The 21,218-nt window shown below is 45.4% G+C and overlaps 1 protein-coding gene across 2 annotated transcripts; it reads left to right on the top strand.

Moving 5' to 3' along the window:
• The first annotated feature begins 2,628 nt into the window (after positions 1-2,628).
• On the top strand, positions 2,629-20,809 carry RHOV (ras homolog family member V). 2 transcript variants are annotated; one of them, XM_028723015.2, is made up of 3 exons: positions 2,629-3,423; positions 16,746-16,799; positions 17,979-20,809. In XM_028723015.2, the coding sequence occupies exons 1-3, from the start codon at positions 3,331-3,333 to the stop codon at positions 18,417-18,419; spliced, it is 588 nt and encodes a 195-aa protein (XP_028578848.1). In that variant the 5' UTR covers positions 2,629-3,330; the 3' UTR covers positions 18,420-20,809. The 2 variants fall into 2 exon arrangements, with proteins under 2 accessions (XP_028578848.1, XP_077783097.1); XM_077926971.1 differs by having other exon boundaries at positions 2,642-3,423; positions 16,741-16,799.
• Positions 20,810-21,218: the final 409 nt, after the last annotated feature.

Below are 21,218 nucleotides of genomic sequence, written 5' to 3'. Positions count from 1 at the left end.
CAAACTACTGCTCCTAGGATTCTAGGAATTGCAGTTTGCCCCTCACAGAGCTACAGTACCCAGGACCCTTAACAAATCACAATTCCAAAGGTTCTTTGTAGGAAGTCATTTGCTTTAAATGTGTGGCATGGGTGTGACCTTAGTTTCCAAAGCTATCAGCTGTGCACCTTTCCTGAGCGAGGATATGCTCTGGTTGTAAAAACAAAACTCTTAGCTGAAGTCAGGTCCCATTGTTTGAAAAGCTTTTTACTTTTTTTTTTTTTAGTTGAAGTGAAACTGCACCTGTAATTTTTAGATGCTGGGAGCCAGATAACGCCTGAGAAAGAAACCTGTGGGAGCAGGGTTGTTTGTTTCTAATAAATTAATTGCTCAGATTAAAGATCATTGAGACACTGCACAATTCCCACAGAGGTGAAGAAGTCATTCTAGGCAATTGTTGTCAGAAACATATAACTAAGGCAGAAAGCAGGAGTCCGTCAGGAAAATGAAGAGTGATTATTTCAAGAGGTACGTGAATGAAGACACAAGCAGCCACTCTCAGGCAGCTGGCCAGAAGGTCACGGAGTGCTGAAGGAAGCTGGGTTGTGCCAATGGTGGCAAGAAAGGCTCAATGCTGCAGAAGTGGCTAAATCAGAAATGGCCAATATGGAGTTCTCGGACTACAATTCCCACCATCCCTGACTGACGGCTGGGCTGACTGGGGCTGATGGGAGTTGGAGTCCAGCAACACCTGGAGGGCTATACCTGGGGCAAATGTATAGCAGGGCCAGCAGGGCCTGGCATCCTTGAGCACTGATGATACCTACCCCGGGGACCAACTTATAGTTGTTGTTTTTTTTCTGGCTGGCACTCTAAGCCGCTCCAAGTGGCTGGGTCTAGACACCCTTTTAAATTAACAGGGTAGCTCAACCCAGCCACCCTACAGGCCTCTTGAGTGTTGCCAACCACAGTCAGATAAGCCTACCGTGGCCCAGATGACAGATCAGTGGTGATAAGAGAGGAGACTGTCCAATCTGGAGCTGGCTCTGCTTCTAGGGAATTTTTTTGCCTTACTGCTATGTTTAGTTCCAAACGACACTATTAATATGATCTGTGAGAACAGGATGCTACACTAGATGGGCCATTGGGCTGATCCAGCAGGCTCCACTTATGTTCCTATGGCTACCTCCCTCTTGCAAGGGATGTAGATCAGGCATTGTCGCTGGTCATCTGGATGGGATCCCCTTGCTGGGTACATTTGCAGTATAAACAGGTGGGCAACCCAGAGCTGGAATGAATGGACTGGATAGCTCAGTTGGTTAGAGCATGGTGCAAACAATGTCACGGTTGAAGGTTCGATCCCCATTTGAGACAGCTGCATATTCCTGCATTGCAGAGGGGGTTGGACTAGATGATACTTAGGGTCCCTTCCAACTCTGCAATTCTATGATTCTATGTATTGCCTGGTATGGATTAGCTGCGTCTTGCATGGATTCCATGCTAATAAACCCTGAGCTTGGAGGAAGAGGATGTGCTAAGAGGCAGCATGCACAGATCAAATTTTGTTGCAATATCCTTAGTGAAAGCTACCACAACCATTGTTCTGAAGAAGGGCGAGGGGGAGGGTGAGAATTAGCTTTCTCAAGGAGCACTATGGGATGGGTGTGTTCATCTCTCACTTTCCTAATCCTTGCCTGCCAAGTTCATTGCAATGACTGCATTTGCTGCACCAGTGATTGTGTCACTGGGAACGCTAATGTCAACACACAGGAATAAGTCAATTACAGCCTGTGCACTCAGAGGTAATAGAGTTCAGTGGGACTTACTCCCAGATATGTATAATATTAAAGCTTCAGAGCTCTATTTTTAAATCCATTGTTTTTCAGTAACATGCTGCCTCTTCCACTAATGTTGATGCTGGTTTTTGTGAATGCAGCACCCCCAGCAACAAATGCAAGAGGAAGAGACCACCTGGGTTTCCTCCAGGAAAATATGCATGAAATGAGCCCAAGATTTCACCTCTTCCAGAAAGTCAGACCTGTTTGCTTGCCATGCTGCCATGCAGGATATAGGAGAGCTCACAGCTCCCCTTCGTTTGCTTTAGGTTGCTACGCTCTGCTTGTTGACCAAAGCCACCACTCCTGATCCTCTTTAGAAATCCCCGGCATAAATCAATAGCTGTTTCTGTTTGGGCCAAGAGGGCGGAGGGGTTCTGAAATGCCATCATCTCACTTGCCTCCCCGTCTCACTACCTCTGGAAACACCCTTTTGAAAGACTGCTCAGCGCTGGTGAGAGAAAAAATCGTTTGCATCTGCCAGGACCTTGACTCCACTGTTATAGCAGATGAATCTCAAGGGGGTGTCCAGAGCACTGTGTGGTCCTGTTTTGTTGGATAAGTTTCAGTTAGTAAGGCTCAGGGAGGTGGACTCTTGGCTGCTAAATTGAGCAGGGAGGGGATTGAAGCCTCCTTGCAAGAGGGGGTGGTCCCTGCTTGTACCTGGTTCTCCCTCTCCGTTTTATCCTCACAGCAACCCTGTGAGGGAGGGAGAGCTAAGAGTCCATGAGAGACGTTACCCCGTGAGCTTCATGGCTGAGTGCGAACCAGATGCCCATGGGAAGCCTGTAAACCACAACAGCACTGCTTCAGACAGTGGAGGTAGAAGCCACAGTAGCAAAACTGTTTCACCTGTTTGTTTGTTTGTTTGTTTGTTTGTTTGTTTGTTTGTTTGTCTGTTGTGCGAGACGGCGCTTCACCCCACCTTACCCCCATGTGTCAGTCAGTCCAGCAGTTTGCCACAAACAGCACCTTCATTAAGTGCTAGGCAAGGGAGGAAAGGCGGCTGGGAGTTGGGAGTTTGCTCAAGCACCTATAAGGCAGCATCAGGTTACCGGGAAAGGGGGTGGGCCCATGCAAATCACAGCTGCTCTGGGTGGCTTAAAGAATTAAAAAAAAACCCATTACAGGTCTCGGGAGTTAAATGCAAAGTGAAAAGGTGGAGTACTCGGCCCGGATGCAACTCTCTTTTTGCTCCAGACCCAAGACACCTGAAGGGATGCAGTCCCAGAAAATGAGATACTACCACTGCGCGTGGGAACAGAGTGACTGACCCACGTTTGGCTCTCACTTCTTCCTGCTTGGCAGTTGTGGTGGTGTTTTTAAGCCCAGAAGAACTAAATATCCAATCGCAACATTTTTTGTTTCAAAAGAGGGACGCCAAGTGTCCCCTTTCTCGCTCCTCCAGCGATGCCCCCCCAGGAGCTACTGGATTATTCGCCCACCTTGAGAAGATGCAGCACCCCCAGCAGAGGCAGCGGCTCCGAGCTGGGCATCAAGTGTGTCCTCATAGGAGATGGGGCAGTCGGCAAGACCAGCCTCATTGTCAGCTACACAACCAACGGATACCCAGACCAGTACCAGCCCACGGCGCTGGACACCTTCTCAGGTAAGAAGAGCGGAACCTGGGCAGCTCCTTCCTTCCTGATATGTACTGGGGTACATTTTGCCACAATGGGGTACACTGTGGTCTGCTGTCATTTTGGCGCTTTGCGTTCTTGACTAATTGCCATAAGACCTTTCGCAGTGACAAGTGGGATACAAAGTTCATAGGGTAATTAATAGATCAATGGCATGTGTGACAATTGAGATATTTTGAGATGTATATTATTGAGATATATATCGAGATACATATTATTAAACTGCTGGCTTAAATGACTGTGTTTTATTAGAATAGGATGTTGTAATTTAATATTGTTTGCAATGTAAGAAGTCTGAGTGGGGATTAAAAAAAATATATACATACATATTAAGAAGCAATTAAGTAAGCATGCAAAGGATTGCTTTTTTCTCTCCCCCCCCCCCCAGGTGCCTTTAACAGTAGCATGGGAGGCAGAAATTCACCAGGTGAAGCTATCTCCAGCAGGCAGCTGCAGAGACAGGGAAAACTTTGCCTATTGACTATCTCCTTTCAAATGGGAGTTTTGCCAGAAGAAAATGAGGGGGAGGCCTACATGTGTTCTCTGTTCCAAGCAAAGACTTTTGGATCTTCTCTTCTTGGGTGTAATTGGAGTTGTAGTGGAGGGGCTGCAGATGCAAACAACCAGCCTTCTGAGACCAGTATCATGTCATATGAAGCCAGTTGCAGCAATCAGATGGTGTTCATCTGTAAAGGAAATAGATTGGGAAGCAATTTAACCTGATCCCTTACAAAACTTCATTGGCACCACAAACCCAATGTATGTCTGCTCAGAGAAGTTAAGTGGCACTTCCTCCCAGAGAAGCTGCTTTCCTATAAATGCTTAGTACAGTGGCCTTCATTGCCTGTTGCTTTGAGCCACAGTTAAACTTAGCTATGCGCTGGTGCAAGCCGAGGTGGGGGGAAAGGGAAGGAATTACAGTGGTACCTCAGGTTAAGAACTTAATTCATTCTGGAGGTCCGTTCTTAACCTGAAACTGTTCTTAACCTGAGGTACCACTTTAGGTACCACGCAGGTGGCGCTGTGGGTTAAACTACAGAGCCTAGGGCTTGCCAATCAGAAGGTCGGCGGTTTGAATCCCTGCGACAGGGTTGCTCGGTCCCTGCTCCTGCCAACCTAGCAGTTCGAAAGCACGTCAAAGTGCATGTAGATAAATAGATACCACTCTGGTGGGAAGGTAAACGGCATGCACTGCTCTGGTTCGCCAGAAGCGGCTTAGTCATGCTGGTCACATGACCCGGAAGCTGTACGCCGGCTCCCTTGGCCAATAAAGTGAGATGAGCACCGCAACCCCAGAGTCGTCCGTGACTGGACCTAATAGTCAGGGGTCCCTTTACCTTTACCACTTTAGCTAATGGGGCATCCTGCTGCTCCTGCCGCCCCACAATTTCTGTTCTTATCCTGAAGCAAATTTCTTAACCCAAGGTACTCTTTCTGGGTTAGCGGAGTCCGTAACCTGAAGCGTCTGTAACCCAAGGTACCACTGTACAACCACTTCATTCATCAAAATTTGATGGGATTGACATGAACTGTCACCAAAGTTAGTTCATGGTTTGGGAGAGAAAAACTCGAGCCCTGGTTTGGTTGTAAAGCTAAGCCAAACTATGGCTTAGCCCCTGGTAGCAGGGCAGCAAGGAAAGCTTTACCTTTAATTAAGCTTCTGTGTGATTTAAAGTGATGTGTGAATGGGGCCATTATTTAAAGCACCAGTAGTCATATGTATCTTACATAGTCCCACCAATATTGAATCAGTGTCAATATCTTTAAGAGGTTTTGAAAGAAAATTAAAAAGCTGTCAAGTCGACACATCTTGACCCCTTAAAAAAAAAAATACAAAGGAAACAGGTTTGGTCTTCTACCCGAAACATGGGTGGCAGCACTCTCGCTTAGCTAACTGTGGAAGACTGTTCAACTGGTTTTGGGTGTTTCTAATTGGGAGAGCAAACCTCAAGAGATTGTGTTTCCAGTTCAAGCATAGGAAAAGAGGAGAGAGCAGTTGTGACATTTGAAGCTGTGTTAGTAATTCATTTATTAGGATGAAACTCCCCATAGCACGTGGGGCTGGATTGCCTTAAGCTCTGCACAGACAGGAGGTTTCCCACACTGCAGCTCATGTGATAGGGCACTGAACTGGAAATGCAGGAAGGATCATATGGAAGGTAGAAAAAAAAAGTAGACATTTGGAGGGATTGTTTGCCAACTGACAGAACATGCTCTGAGTTCTGTACTTCTTAGGGAATAAGATCAGGCATGATTTTACTATGGTGGCATACATTTCCACTGGAACAGTAAAGTGGTTAGAGTGTTGGACTCCTGGGAGACTAGGCTTCAAATCCCCACCCAGCCATGAAGCTCACTGGGTAACTCTAGGCCAGACACTGGCTTTCTCAGCCCAAGCTACCTCACAGGGTTCTGGTGGGGGTTAAATGAGGCAGGGAAGAACCATGTACACCATCCTGAGCTCCTTGGAGAAAAAAGTGGAGATCTGAATCCTCATCTCCCAGGCCCGATGCTCTAACCACTACTCCATACCACTACTCAGTATGGAGCACAGTAAAACACCAAGCATTAAACAACTTCCCTAAACAGGGCTGCCTTCAGATGTCTTCCAAAACCCAGAGAATTGTTTATTTCCTTGACATCTGATGGGATGGTGCTCCACAGGGCAGGAGTGACTACTGAGAAGTCCCTCTCCCTTGTTTCCCGTAACCACAATGAGTGAACTTCCAGAAGGACCTTGGAGCTAGATCTCATGTTATGGGTGGAGACTCTTCTTCAGATATACAGGGTCAAAGCCAGAGGTGTGAGTCGTGCACCTAGGGAACCACCAATGAGGGAAATCACCCCCTCTCCCTGCCAAAAGTCTCTGCCAATATAATATGGGACCAGGAAGTCCCTGAGATGTTCTGGACCCAAGTTGTTAAGGAACCAAGTTTGTTTGTTCTTCTATTTGGAAAGTCCAATTTCATCATTGTTATGGTCAACAGATGCATTTTCAAAAAATGGAAGTTAATATTTATTCATTTCTATATTACATTTCTTTCCTGCCATTCCTCCTAAAGGGGCAACAAACGCATTGGCGTTGAAACATTGCAAAATTAAGCTTATTTATTTACCTGGGCTTATTTATTTCAAACACAACCCTCTTTCCTTCAATATTAAGAATTAATTTTAGGCTTCAAAAGAATTTCATTAGAACACTAGCTGTTGCCATGTGTGTCTCAATTATCTGGCTCCCAGCCTTTTCACCCCATTGGGGCCTGCCCTGCCCCACACTCTCTCAAGGCTCTTCAAAGGCCATTAGTCCCCGCCTTAAGAGAGTTTCTGTCAGTCTGGATGCCTTGTAAGGAGAAGGGAGCAAAAGGCACAGCGGGTGAGAACCAGGTGTGAGGGCTCTCCTAGTATTGCCTGTGAATTGCATAGGCAAAGGGATTACCTGTGGAAAGAGGAGGGAGTGTTTATTGTATCTCTAATTGGGATGGAGAATTTCGGATGCCAGGAGGCAGCTGTGTGGAATGATGGTTCCAAAGTCAAAAAGGGATTGGAACATTCTTGGATCTTAAGAGACTGTAGCAGATTTCACACTGGAACCCTGCACAAATTGTCAACCAAACATTTTTGATAAAGTAGGCCATTGCCTTTAAGGTATCAGGGCACAATGCGTTTTCCTTGCAGCCTGCCTTAACCCATGCTGCAAAGGTTGCAATCCCATGCAGGCTAACTTGAGAGCCAGCCCTATTGAACACATTGGGATTTACTTCTGAGTAAACAGGGTGTTCTTGGACAGTGTTCTCGAAGCTACCAGCATGAGTTTGACCAAACTGCGGGAGGCAGTGGAAGACAGGAGTGCCTGGCGTGCTCTGGTCCATGGGGTCATGAAGAGTCAGACACTACTAAACAACAACAAACAGGGTGAGGATGGGGGGTTAGAAAGAAATGGCTGCAATCCATTTACCTGAGAGTAAAGCCCATGGAATTTTATTTATGTTTTTTAATTGTACCTGAAGTCTGCTCTTCGCCTAATGTCCCAGGGCAGCTTACCAATCAATCAATCAATCAATCAATCAAATAAAAATTCAAAGATAAATCTGAAAACGAAATCACAAAATTCTTAAGCACTCTTTTGAAACAGTCAGAAAATGATTGCATCAATTTGGCTAGGTTCCGCCAGCCCCTTTGAAAGTTTCCAAAAATTCTGTCTCTTTATATTTTGGAAACAGTGGTAGTGTATCAGCCTGCAATAAGTAGAACACATCTTGACAGATATTTGGGGCAGCTGTGGGAGTAAAGGGTGTACATCTCAAGCATGTTTTAATTGAGCTGCTTGAAGTAGGGTAAAAGGGGTGGAGCAAGTAAAGAAACTAAACCTTAGTTAAACTAGGCCCCAGTTTGAATCTCACCTCTGCTCTTTTGCTTAGCCTCCTGTCTGCATAATGAATGGGGTGACGAATCTACCTTACAGGATGGTTGCAAGGATTATGTATTTGAAAGACTTTGAAGGCTTTAAAGTACTCGGTAGAATTGAGACTGACTTTTACCTTAGGATCTGGCTGTAAAACAGTTTCACCTTTTATTTTATTTCTTTCGTTATTTATAAAATATTTACATACAGCTTGGAATATGCAGAAACGGTGAAACTTACCAGAAGAATAAGAAATCAAGATTAAAAAAAAATAAAATAAAATAATGGAAATGGTTTATTGAATATTTACAGATAAATTATAAACAGATAAAAACTTTGGCAGGATTATTGTAACAACCTGCAGTTTTATAAGAGTATATATTTAAAGATGAATAAATGAGTAAATTAAGTTAATTTGGATATGCAGAAGATACTTTTTTTTTAAAAAAAAAAAGGGACCACAGAAAGAGGGGGAGGTAAGTCAAGTTTTGAAATGTCAAAATGAATGTAAAATTAATGAAATGTATACACTTGTAAAGTATAAATAAATAAAATGTGGGGGGGGGGGATTACATCCAGCTAGTCATAAAAAAAATAATCAGACGGTTTACAACAATTATACATGAAACCATACTATAGAAGCCATATAAAATATGTATTCTGAATTGCCTGCATAAGCCTCACGGAACAGAAAAGTTTTCAGCAGGCATTCAAAGTTGAACCTTCCCCCTGCTCTGCACATAGACTCCCGTCAAAAAATGAGTAGTCTAGTGCAAATAGGCTGAGAATGTCTGGAGGCAATATCTCTGTTCTTTTAATTGGGAGCATGTGTAATGTTTAGATGGCAGGCAGACTGTGACTCAGAGACCAATTTCATATGTCAGCGGTCATTCCGCTGGTGGTCATTTAGTAGAATCATTCATCTATTTTCAGGTTTCACCTGTTGCTTTTATTGTTGTGTTTTACTGAATTGATCTGTTATTTTCTGCACTATCCTGAAATCTTAATATGGTTGAGGGGAGTATATAAATGTTCAGGGGCAAACCTAGTGGTTGGTTAGGTTGCCACCGCTGCCGCCCCCCTGGGGTACTGGTCGGGGCAGGGTGGATGGCAGCGCAGAAATCTCGCCTCACGCCTCTCCACTTTTTCAGTTTCTGGTCCATGTTCTCACCTGGCTTCAGAGGCGCCACTACAATTCCTGGCCAAGGGTGCAAAGGAGCCTCAGTTCTTCTGTTGAGAAGCAGTTTCCTTTCACTGGCAACTGGGGGGGGGGGGGGCTGGGTATTTAATATTGTGAAGGCTGTGGCGGCTTTGCTCCACACCCAATTCAACGACAACAGCTGACGACTAACCTTTGGGAGACCAGGCAAGGCCTCATCCTGATTAGGGGCTATTGTATATGGCTATCTTCCTGATCTTCAAATTTATTTGCAAGATATGGCAACAGCAGCTTACGGTAATTGCTCTTTCTGCCCTGTGCCTCCTTGTTCCCGGTGCTCACAGAACAGGCTTTACGATCTTCTTTTTGAAATGTGTTTGTTTGTTTTTGACACTCCTCCAAGGACTCAAGGCAGGATACAATGCACCCTTATCTCGTTTTCTTCTTCACACAATAGCAGCCCGAGAGATAGTGACTTATCTAAAGATAGCCAATGAGTTTTCATAGGTAAGCACTTACTTGATCCCTGGTTCCCATGCCCACGCTATGTCCACACTATGCTAAGGTGGCCATCTGCCCTGCTTTACAGAGGAATGGTCCTCTGCTGAAAGGTGCCCTTCGTTTCAAGGGCTGCCCAGTCCAAATCTGGTTTAAAGACTAAAAAAGCCCATCAGAAAGTACAACTGGGGTCTTGGAGCTGCCTTTCAACACTGAAAGCAGCTGGGCAGCAGACATGCAGGTCCTGGTCTTCCCCACTATGGCAAGATGTGTAGAATTTATATTTAAATAATACTAATTAATTTTAAATCTGTAGTATATGCACAGGTTATGTGAATCGTTTTTGTTGTATTTCCTCTTTTTGGTGAGGCATAAGTGGCCACCACCACAAGTGACTATTCACTGCACCTTCGAGGGGCTGCCACAAATTAGGGTGTGCATCAAATTAGAGTCCATAGGGACATTGTCATGAGTTCTGCCTTCCAGGCCCAAGCTGCAATACATGGTTAAACTTAAATTATCTTATTTATGAGCAAGAAAAGGTCTAAGCCACATGGTCAAATCTGATCAGCTATACACCTGAATAAGTTGTCTAAAAAAACCAACAACCCCAAACTAAGGTCTGCTGAATAACAACCTCACTGGAGTTTCCCTCCACAAGCTTCTCAATAGATTTGTCCTTTTTTAAAATGCACTGTCCACTGCCCTTCTGTCAGGGTTAGGCTTCTTCTCTTATGGAAATAATCACGTTTTCCCAGAACCCAAATTATAATGTTTGGAGGCTGTCTGCAGGCAGCACATCTTTGTTGTGTGAACCACACACACAAACACACACATGTAGGCTTGCAACAACAAGGCTAACACTTGTAGGAAATGGCTGCCTTTAGAATACAGTGGTACCTCTGGTTACGAACGCTTCGGGTTACAAACTCCGCTAACCCGGAAGTAGCTGCTCCTGGTTGCAAACTTTGCCCCAGGATGCGAGCAGAAGTTGCGCGCCGGCAGCAGCAGGAGACCCCATTAACGAAAACTCGTCTCAGGATAAGAACGGTTTCAGCTTAATAACAGACCTCCAGAACGAATTAAGTTTGTAACCAGAGGTACCACTGTAACAGATCGTGAGTGGTAAGTGCCATTACCTTCTCCCTGGTAAGTGACCAGAGAGAAGATAATGGCATTCGACAAAGCAAATTTATGTATATATTGTTACTATTCTCAGCACCTCCAACTAATAAGGATTCAGTTTCAATTTGTTGGCCCTCGTCCAGCCCATCACTGACTCTACACACTGGCCTGGCTTCCCTGATTCAGATGCAAGTGAAATACAGAGTGGGTGTCATCTGCATATTGATGAAGCCACACTCCAAACCCCCAGCACCACCCAGCAGTTTCATAGAAGCATTTAATAATACAAGATAGGGACGTGGGTGGCACTGAGGTCTAAACCGCTGAGCCTAATGGGCTTGCCAATCAGAAGGTCAGCGGCTTGAATCCTTGCGATGGGGTGTGCTCCCATTGCTCTGTCCCAGCTCCTGCCAGCCTAGTAGTTTGAAAGCACACCAGTGCAAGTAGATAAATAGGTACCACTGTGATGGGAAGGTAAATGGCATTTCTGTGAGCTCTGACTTCTATCAAAGTGTTCTGTAGTGCCAGAAGCAGTTTAGTCATGCTGGCCACATGACCCAGAAAGCTGTCTGTGGACAAACACCAGCTCACTCGGCCTGACAACGGAGATGAGCACAGCACTCCATAGTCGAATTTGACTGGACTTAACCATCCAGGAGTCCTTTACCAGTGTGGTGTAGTGGTTAAGAGCGGTAGACTCATAATCTGGTGAACTGGGTTCACGTCCCCGCTCCTCCACATGCAGCTGCTGGGTGACCTTGGGCTAGTCACACTTCTCTGAAGTCTCTCAGCCCCACTCACCTCACAGAGAGTTTGTTGTGGGGGAGGAAGGGAAAGGAGATTGTTAGCCGCTTTGAGACTCCTTAGGGTAGTGATAAAGCGGAATATCAAATCCAAACTCCTCCTCCTCCTCCTCCTCCTCCTCCTCCTCTTCTTCTTCTTCTTCTTCTTCTTCTTCTTCTTCTTCAATACAAGATGAAGCCCCACAGTGCACCACAGCATAAATGCTATGAGGCTAAGCAGAAAATCTCCAATGCTATTCTCTGGTAATGGTCCTATTGATAGAAACAGAGCCACCGTAACACAGTGCCCCCAATTCCTACGCCAGGAGGATATTATGGTCAGTGGTATGAAACATAGCCAAGAGGTCCAACAGACTCAAGTGGGTACCATTCTGTCTGTCACTCTCCCAAATATAATCAACCAGGGTGACCAAGGCTGTTTCAATGCTATATTCAAATCTGAAGCCAAGCTGAAATGGGTGCAGATAATCTGCTATATCCAGGGATAGCAGCCACCATACAATCACCCTGCCCAGTAAGTGATTATTGCAACTGGGTGGTAGTTATCTAAAACCTCAGGTTCTGGGGAGACCATCTTCAGGAGGGGATGCACCACTGCGTCCTTTAATGCCGTGGGCATCTTCTCCTCCATAAGTGAGGCATTAAGTGCTCCCTATCCATCTCTGCTTAAACAGCAAAGAGAGAGTGCAATGGGCCTGATCCCTTCCAGGGTCCTGTCCCTCCTCAGGCAGCAACAACTGATCTCACAAACTTCAAGCAGACAGTGCTCTAAGCACCTTCACAGGACTTGCATTAACTGTGACAGCAAGTAAAATGTGGATACGAGCAATTTTGCTGATTGCCGTTAAAGGCTGCTTTACTATGGTTATCTGCTTTCTCTTCAGGGCTGGATTTCAACAGCCCATTCACCACTTGGAAAAGCAACATGGGGCATACAGTGTACAAAAACAGCCCCATGGTTATCATGTCCTGAGGCAGAGCAGAAAATTGGCCCTGACACAGATCTTGGTCCATGTCACAAACAACCTAGAGAGAACCTCTGCTACTTCAGACGCAGGGAGGCTGCGTCAAGAAGTGGGGTGGGTGCTACATCACCAACACCCCAGGCTGCTCTGTAGCTCAGCCCCTCTGGTGCAGATTCTCATATCCAGTTCCCAGACAGGCTTCCTGGTGAGAAATTAGTTTCCCATGCATACAGGTTTAGATCTGAGCTACCGATAACCTGTCATTTCAAGTTAGTTCGTCACTCGGGGTCAGAAATATGCATAAATATTGACCTTCAACCACCAAACTATCCTGTTTAGCCTGCTTCTCCGTTATGCCGAAATTCTTCCATTGCGTATAGGAGGGGCCAATGCAAGGTTTAAACTTAGAGAGACCTACAAAATTGTAGTGATGGGGGAGAAAAGAAGCAAACTTCCTCATACCGAGGTGCTGTGCATTATACGCTTGGCCAAATGCATTTGGATGCGCTGAAATGGGGGGTCACAGTTCTGCACCTTTTCACACTGCCACCACGTACCCTTCTCTCTGTTGCCATAATTTACGAATGAACCCGTGTTCCTCCCAACTTCTTTCTCTTTCCTCTTTCCTGATTCTTTTCCAGTTGGGCTTCACCCAGATAAGGGGACAGAGATAAGCACAGGCAGTTACTTCAGCAGAATGGAGGGCAGTAATAGTTGAGGGACTGTCCTGAAACCACCTAGTCCAGGGTTTATCCCTAACTGATGCCATTCTGGCTGGGGCTGGTAGGAGTTGGATCCCAATAACATCTGGGAGGCCACAGATTCCCCCAAACCTGATGAACAGGGTAGGCTGCAAAGTGATAGAAGCAATAATGCCCCAGTGAGCTTACAGTCTGTATACTATTGGTTCACAGTTCTCACATGAATTTCTGATAAAGTATTTGGGGCAGTATACAACTACCACATCCTGTTGGTGCCTTTATTTCCGCTTGCTCAACAGGACACCCCCCCCCCTACACACGTCCTGCATCCTCCCTCAAACACTGCGCATGCCAGTTATTTATTTCCCAGTTAACCCCCACCCATGGGATTGGCAAATATTTAGAAATGAGACACCAAGAGGGAAATGCTCAGCATCTTGAAGATCAAAGTAGAATCTTTTGATCAGGAACAGGTTTCTCTTCTTTCTCTGTAGTTACGAGCTAACGGGGCTCAGCCATAAGGAAGTGATGTATTTCACACCAGCTCTTCTGATGGCTGAAGAGGCACTCTAGGACCTTGAGCTATCCCTGCCTCTCTCCTTTTTACCTGTTTTTGTGCTCATGTATATTCCATCTGGCACATGGCCCCTTAGAAAGAAACAGGAGGCCAACTCCTGAAGGTGAGACCTAGCTGGAAGGGTTTGTTGCAGAATCCTAGGCCTCATTCTTTTGTAATTCATATATCTATACACACACACAATATATATTAAAGCTTAATTTACCATTAACTCTGTCAGTAATGTGTTCATACATAAACAGCAAAGGGCAAGACATCCACCAGCGTAGTCCTGAGTGGGGAATCTGATGCCCTCCTAACATTGTTGGGCTTCAACTCCCAATACCCCTGACCATTCCAGTGACCCTGCTTTTGTATCTGTTTTGCCACATTGAGCCAACCAAAGTGTTTTGGCTTTCCCTGTGTCTCACTTGCTACCTTTAACACCTTGGCTGCACTTCAAGGAATATCCAAGCCCAGCCCAGTTGACAGCTTGGAGGCCTTCAGTCCCTAGGAGCCTGCCTGGCCGCTGAGGCAGCATGTAATGAAATTACTGCAGTGAAAACTGATGGCTCCTTTCTAATTGTCCCATGCCTAGGAGGAGTTTGTACTCCATTTTTCTTTAATCAAAATCCCCTAACCTACTTATTTAATATTTAAACTACTGTGGGATCTTCAACAGTAACTTTGAATGTATCTTACTGCCTTTCCGTGGTGTAGAATTTTCCACAAATACAGCGGTACCTTGGGTTAAGAACTTAATTCATTCAGGAGGTCCATTCTCAACCTGAAACTGTTCTTAACCTGAGGTACCACTTTAGCTAATGGGGCCTCCTGCTGCCGCGCGATTTCTGTTCTCTTCCTGAAGCAAAATTCTTAACCTGAGGTACTGTTTCTGGGTTAGCGGAGTCTGTAACCTGAAGCGTCTGTAACCTGAGGTACCAGTGTAATGCATTGTGACTGTGGTGTTTTGTTCTCTTTTCTCCGTTTCAGTACGTTTCTGTTTTTCTGCAGTCCCAAAATGCTCCTTGATTCCATAGTCCCAAAACACCTGTTAGTTTATCCTGTAATGCATTTGCAGATCTCTCCTCAAACCTGTGCTTCTGAGAATGGAGATCTCACATTTTCTAAGTGCTCCATGTGCAATATTTTGTAGCTGGAAAAATTAGTGGTCCCCCCCCTCCTCCATTCATGGGAACGGCTATTGCAGAGGTAGCCAAAGTGTCAGTGGGGGTGGTGTCCTCTGTGTACAACCTCCCTCCCCCTCAACACATAAAGTTTTATTTATTTTTAAATTGGACATTTCACCACACTCCCTCTTTCCTGTGTGGGAGTGCACATCTCACCATGGAAAAAAGGGAAAAGAAAGGGCTGAACAAAGGCACCATCTAGTTACTCCATTGTCATTGAGATTTGAGGTGGGGAAGGAGCTGAGACACAGGCGAAAATGTGATCAGGGCACCCTTTGCCCCACTGCACTGAAAGGCCCCAAGGAAGGGAGAGTTATTTTGCTCAGTAGATCAATGTAAATTCTGAAGCGGGGTTGTTTGTGGTCACCTGCTAATGGCATAAAGCCTGAGAAAAGTTTGACCCCGTTTCTCTACAAAATAAAGAACCCATACACACCCCAGCTGAGGAAAGGACACAGTGGCAATATCACTAGTTGGTGCTAAGTATGGGCTATTGTTGCCTTTAGCACAGGATGTCTGCTTCTCTTGATTACACACTCCTGCTAATTATGCATTTTGTCTTGGGTTGTTGTTTTTCTTTATTACCCTGTCTCTACATTCTCTGTAAGCTACCCCCAATATCTATTAATGTTCCAGAGCTCCTGTTGCTCACAGCTTCACTCTGTAACAGTTAAATGCAGCTCAAGGTAGCTGATAAGACTTTAAAAAAAACATTCCTCCATGGTATATTTCCCTTCATCAGTCATTTATTTGCATATTGTCACACACACTCTCTTACATGGTCTCATCTGTGGTGTTATTTGTCTCGTGAAGAGAAGATACAAAACTGTGGCATACTTCCAGTGGGGGCTGGCTCCCATTGGGACTGGTAGGGTGGAAGGCAGAGAGGACAACGGTCCTGGAAGCATAAAATTGCAGAGTTGGAAGGGCTCCTGAGGGGTCATCTAGTCCAACTCCCTGCAATGGAACCTGTACCAGGGTGGGCAGAGAGTTCTCCTTCACGGAAAGTCTTCAAACAGAGGCTAGACCGAGATGCTCTCTAGCTCTGCATTTCTGCACTAACCAGAAAATTGGACAATATTATATACAAGGGCCCCTTCTGCATTATTCTGCAGTGTTTCCATTTGAAAATAGATGTGGGCGGTCCTGGCTATGGAGGGTGTATCTGCATCTGTGCAATGACGTAGTTATACCAAGATAACAATCACCACTTCCTCCTTTCTTTATCTGGGGCATGTGCAGGGAGGGAAAAGGCATGGACAATCAAATCAAGGGCAAGGTTTTCAAATGTGCATCAAGTAACTACATCCACCCATCCTTGTGGATGATCTAGTACTGTATAAACCTAGGTTGAAAACATCATGTTGAGTTTGGACATGAATGATTCCAAACTGAGAAAACTTTGTGTTTGTGCTTCAAATGGGATAGTGTATACGCAGCCTAAGTCACTGGGATTTGTGCACTAGTGGAAGAAAACTGGCCTGCTGCAAAGGGATTGCACGAAACCTGCAAGGGAGAGGCCTTTGTATTGAAATCCAAACTTGCTAGGTTGGTTTGTTGTTTTTTAAAACCATACTGCAATTAGGGAACAGTGTTGTTGCAAACATTGCACAAATAATTCACCGCCAGTACAGTTTCGCTGTTGACAATAAACTACGCTGGCTATTCATGGCTGGTTCCATCCCTTCATTAGTGTAGCAGCAAAAGAAGGGAGTAGCTGGACATATAGAGGAACGCTTGCTTTTCAAATGGCTGCTTTTTGACACTGTGCAGCTCCTCACATTCAAAGAGCTCCTAGGTATATAAACAGGGGATATGTTAGTAGATAGGTATGAAAAATTTCCAGCACTTACCCATTCCCAACCTTCTCTCTCTTTCTGTTTGCAGTGCAGGTCCTGGTAGATGGGGCACCACTTCGTATCCAGCTGTGGGACACTGCAGGACAGGTGAGACTCATAAATTAAAGGAGAATACGGGTTTGAGTTCTGATGGGGTGCCAATAATGTCAGGAAGAAGGTGGTGAAAATCTGGGTCAAATTGAAATTATGAGTGGCATTAATAATTGCTCTTGTACAGCACATTTCAAGTTCTAAAGATGTTTCAGATACATCACCCCTGTAATCCTTACTACAGACTTACTAGGCCAATCTTACCAAATTAAGAAAAAGCCCTGCTGGATCTGGCCAAAGATCCATTTAGTCCAGCATCCTGTTCTCACAGTGGCCAACCAGAGGTCTGTCAGAAGCCTACAAGCAGGACCTAAACGCAACCAAACTCTCCTTACTTGTGATTCGCCGGAACTGGTATTCAGAGACATACTGCCTCAGACAGTGAAACACAGCCTGTACCGCAGCTGAGGGTATGCAGTATTGTCACCTGATGAGTTTGTGTTTGAGGTAACATTAGAACTGAGAGCTCCAGGAATTGAAATCTACTGAAGCCTCCACAGCCAGGGTACTGAAAAATGTGGGGCACCTCTGTATAGAAGTGCAGCCCTTGCTAGAGAAGCTTCCCAAGCGTTAATTGGAACAACTGGCTTTTTTTGCTTGGCCAAGATCCCTCTTTGTAGTGGACCTTAAAGTCTCTCTCTTTTACATGGGCCAAGCTGAGCTCCCTCTTGTTATGAGAGTGGCTGAGCTACCAAGTTGTCTTTGTTTCCCTTTGGTTACACTTGGAAAGCTCAAACTGTATTGTTTTGAGAAGGTTTGCTGGGACAAAGGATGAAAACGTATGCTTTAGAGCAGGGGCCAGCAAGGTTTAGCTTGCCTGGGCTGGATCGGTCCCGCGGAGATCCCTCTGTGGGCTGGATTGCGTGCGCCCGCGATTTTTGACATCTGTGCGTGTGCAGATGTGATTTCTGGCACCACAGAAGCAAGTTCCTGTGCTGGTTTAGCGCAGTGCGTGAGCAGGTAACTCAGTTCGGGGGCAGCTCGGGGGCCAGTCAAATGACCTCCGCAGGCCACTTCCGGCCCATGGGCCTTAGGTTGCTGACCCCTGCTTTAGAGCTTTGTGGAAAAGACAGCATTACTACATTTTATGAGAACCCTCTAGCTTATCAGCCACAGCTAGTTTCTGCCGGTGTGCATCGCAAACCAAATTCAACATCTCCTATTTTTCCTCTGCAGGAAGACTTTGATTGCCTCCGTTCACTCTGTTACGCTGACACAGATGTCTTCCTGGTCTGCTTCAGTGTTGTAAATCCCACATCCTTCCAGAACATTATGGAGAAATGGATCCCTGAAATACGGACACACAATCCCCAGACTCCCGTGGTGCTGGTGGGAACACAGTCAGATCTGCGGGACGACGTCAATGTGTTGATCAATCTGGACCACTATCATGCCGGGCCTGTGCCGAGAACTCAGGCCGAAGGCCTGGCTGAAAAAATCCGAGCTCAGACTTACATCGAGTGCTCTGCTCTGACTCAAAAGAACCTGAAGGAGGTTTTTGACACAGCCATCATCAGCGCAGTTGAGCACAAGGCCCAACAGGAAAAGAAAATGACAGCCAAGGGAATAAAAACTCTCTCCAAGTGCCGGTGGAAGAAGTTCTTCTGTTTTGTCTGAAGCTGGTTTGGGAATGAAGAGGCCTAGAAGTCGGGATTGGACTTTGCACTTTCTGCCACAGAGGGCAAAGTGGCTAACTGAATGAAAAAGTGGCTCCAACAAGGAGCCAAGGAGTCGTGAGCCAAGGGGACCTGGAGCCCCAGGATTTGCTGGGTTGGGATAGAACTTTCCTGGAAGACAGGAAGTGGACTTGTGTAGTAGTGCCAGGATACCAAATGGCTCATGCAATCTCAATAGAACCGGGGTGGTTTGAAGCTTCTTGTACTGAGTTCAGTATTAAAGAAGAGCCAAGCCTGTCATTTTAGATACCCAGACAGCATGAGCAGTTTCCAGAACCTCCTCACAGCATCTTATTTAAACCCAGGAGAAGCCGATGCAGTGGGGTGGTGCCAGGCCGCTGCTCCCCCCCCCCCCACAATGGCATTTCTGCTTATTGGGGCAAGGGCAGGGCTGGAGGGCCAGACTGACAGGAGCACCGGGTGCTGGTGTGCCCTCACAGCCTTGTCCTTCCCACAGCCCTGCCCCATAATTTGAAGTGGTCCCTTTTTCAGCCAAGCAGCAGCCCTCCACCTCACGGGATTAAACCTGAGATATATTCTTGAGGCTGATATCTCCTTTTCAAGGCACAGGCAAGGATAGAGGGATTTCTCCTGGGAGACAACAATGTCAAATAACATGGCCTGCTCAAGGAAAAAGTATTTTTTATACTTTGCTTTCAGTCCTGCTTCAGGAAGCGGAATAAGTTCTCCAGACAGCAGGGGGTTTGTATGAAGGAGTATCAGTTGTGTGGCACATCCTTAAAAGGACAAAGCATTTTTTGCGAAATGACACGGAATGATCCCTATGCTTCCACAAAGCTATTCCAATACAGTACATCATTTTGGACCTCATTGGACTTTTTTTTTTTAAAAAAAAAGGTCCACCAAAAATGTATTTAAGGTTTTTGGTAGGGTAGGGAACCTTCCAGCATCTAAATGTGAATATTTCCCTCTTAAGAAGGACCGGGTGCATTTGAAAGAAAATTTCACTGTTGTGTGAAACAAATATTGTAAAAGTGAGAAGATAAAATAGGAGGGAAATGACAAGAAAGGAGAAGCATGTGACAAGAAGGGCAGAGAGGTGGTAGGGATGAAGGAGAAGAAGAGAGAGAGAGACAGAGGCAGACAGAGATACAGAGGGAGTTTAAGGAAGGTGAAAGGGAGGCGTAAAGGAGCATTTCCCAGTGTAGTGCCCTCCAGATGTTTGAACTTCCAGGTCCCATCAGCACAGCTGGCTGAGGCTGGTGGAAGTTGTACCAGGCTGGCATAGAGAAACCAAGAGACAGGAGAGTATGTCGCCATGGGATTTAGATAATGTTGGCAGAGGGTTGTGTTTTTTTGCACTAAGAAACCCTTCAGTGACCTCACCTCTTGATGGTTAGTCATACCTCAGATTCAAATGAAGGAAGATGCAATAGGGGAATTGTCATGGAAATAAGATCTTTGATGTGCTGTACTAAAAGCAAGGAGAGAGAGTGCCGTTCTTCCTGTATCAGGAAAAAACTGGCTTTGCGACCTATGGGTGGAGCGTGAGAGCCAGAAATTCTGGCAGCCCTGGAGTAGGAGAGATCCCACCTCTGGATAAGGATCCAAATGCAAGCCTGGACCTTTGTATAAGAGGTGAGAGTGCCTGCAAATTGTTCAGCACAGAAAAAGAAGTGGCACTGTGTCACTAAATACACAAGTGTTTTGGAATTCACCAGTTTCTTAAATGCCAGGCTTCGGAAAATGTGAATGAGAAGCAGGAACCTGAGTGGCTTTGCTTATTCAATTGATGTCTCCACAGGCAGAAAACAGCGTCCAGATCAGGGATTGATCATCACATGCGGTAATCATGCGCATTTCCTTTTTGCTACGCGTGGATACACTGGGAAGCTCAGCCATGACTTTCCAGCATTTGTACGCCTTGTGTGATGATCAGCGCACAGTTTGCATGTTGGAAATGTGCTGTGTTTGAAGCAGGTCTTGATCATCGCTATTCTCGAGTTGCACGGCACACTTTTGCTGCACAAGTGGAAAACGTTGCATGTTGGGTCTTTATGCATTTCCATTGTACACGGGGGGAGGTCCTGGAATGAGGTTGGACATCATGGCAGCCCTGTATTGAGGACTGAATCTTAAAGGCAGTGCCAACACCAGGAGTTCAAAGGAAATAGGCATGCTTCCCTTTTCCTGCAGTACTAGGGAAGGATGCATGGGTGTTGTCAGTTCATGTTTGTAGCATTGGAGGGATTCCAAGGAGTTCTTCCTGGGAAAGAAAGGATCCTCAATCCTGTTCCCATTGCCCTAGGGACTGTGTATCATACACCTTTTGTTTTGTTTCCAAATAAAGATGTTTTGTTTAAGTATGAATGCGGTTCTGTGAATTATTTGCATTGGTGGGAAATACCTTCACAGATTAAATGGAAACGAATTCAAGGTAGCGAAAGCCTGGTACAATGAATAAGAGTCACAGAACATTTTCTTCCCACAGAAGTAGCAAGACACAAGTTGCAAAATGTCAGGTGAATTTTGGCAATCCAAATTAAACTGGGCAAATCGGACTCCTCAGCCTTAATCACACGTGTGTGGTTGAATTACTGAAGACCTCATTCTATATAGGTTGCTAAATAAATAAGCCACAAAATATCCCTCAAAAAGGAACATAAACTGTTGGGAGCAGTACAGACACAATTAATAAATACAGATAATACAGGTGCCATCATACACAAAGTAGGCCATTGGGTGGAATTCAGTGTCGTGTTATTATAATAGTTCCATT

This window comes from Podarcis muralis, chromosome 1, assembly GCF_964188315.1.
Source record: "Podarcis muralis chromosome 1, rPodMur119.hap1.1, whole genome shotgun sequence".
Taxonomy (NCBI): domain Eukaryota; kingdom Metazoa; phylum Chordata; class Lepidosauria; order Squamata; family Lacertidae; genus Podarcis; species Podarcis muralis.
The sequence above is the reverse complement of the archived record's forward strand: the minus strand, read 5'-3'. Positions and strand labels throughout refer to the sequence as shown.

What these genes read in the sequence shown, in the direction of transcription:
- RHOV (XM_077926971.1), top strand. Translation starts at nt 3,225, where the DNA reads ATGCCCCCCCAGGAGCTACTGGATTATTCGCCCACCTTGAGAAGATGC. An exon ending in GGCGCTGGACACCTTCTCAG is followed by an intron (nt 3,424 to 16,740) that starts GTAAGAAGAGCG and finishes TTCTGTTTGCAG; the next exon opens with TGCAGGTCCTGGTAGATGGG. An exon ending in TGTGGGACACTGCAGGACAG is followed by an intron (nt 16,800 to 17,978) that starts GTGAGACTCATA and finishes TTTCCTCTGCAG; the next exon opens with GAAGACTTTGATTGCCTCCG.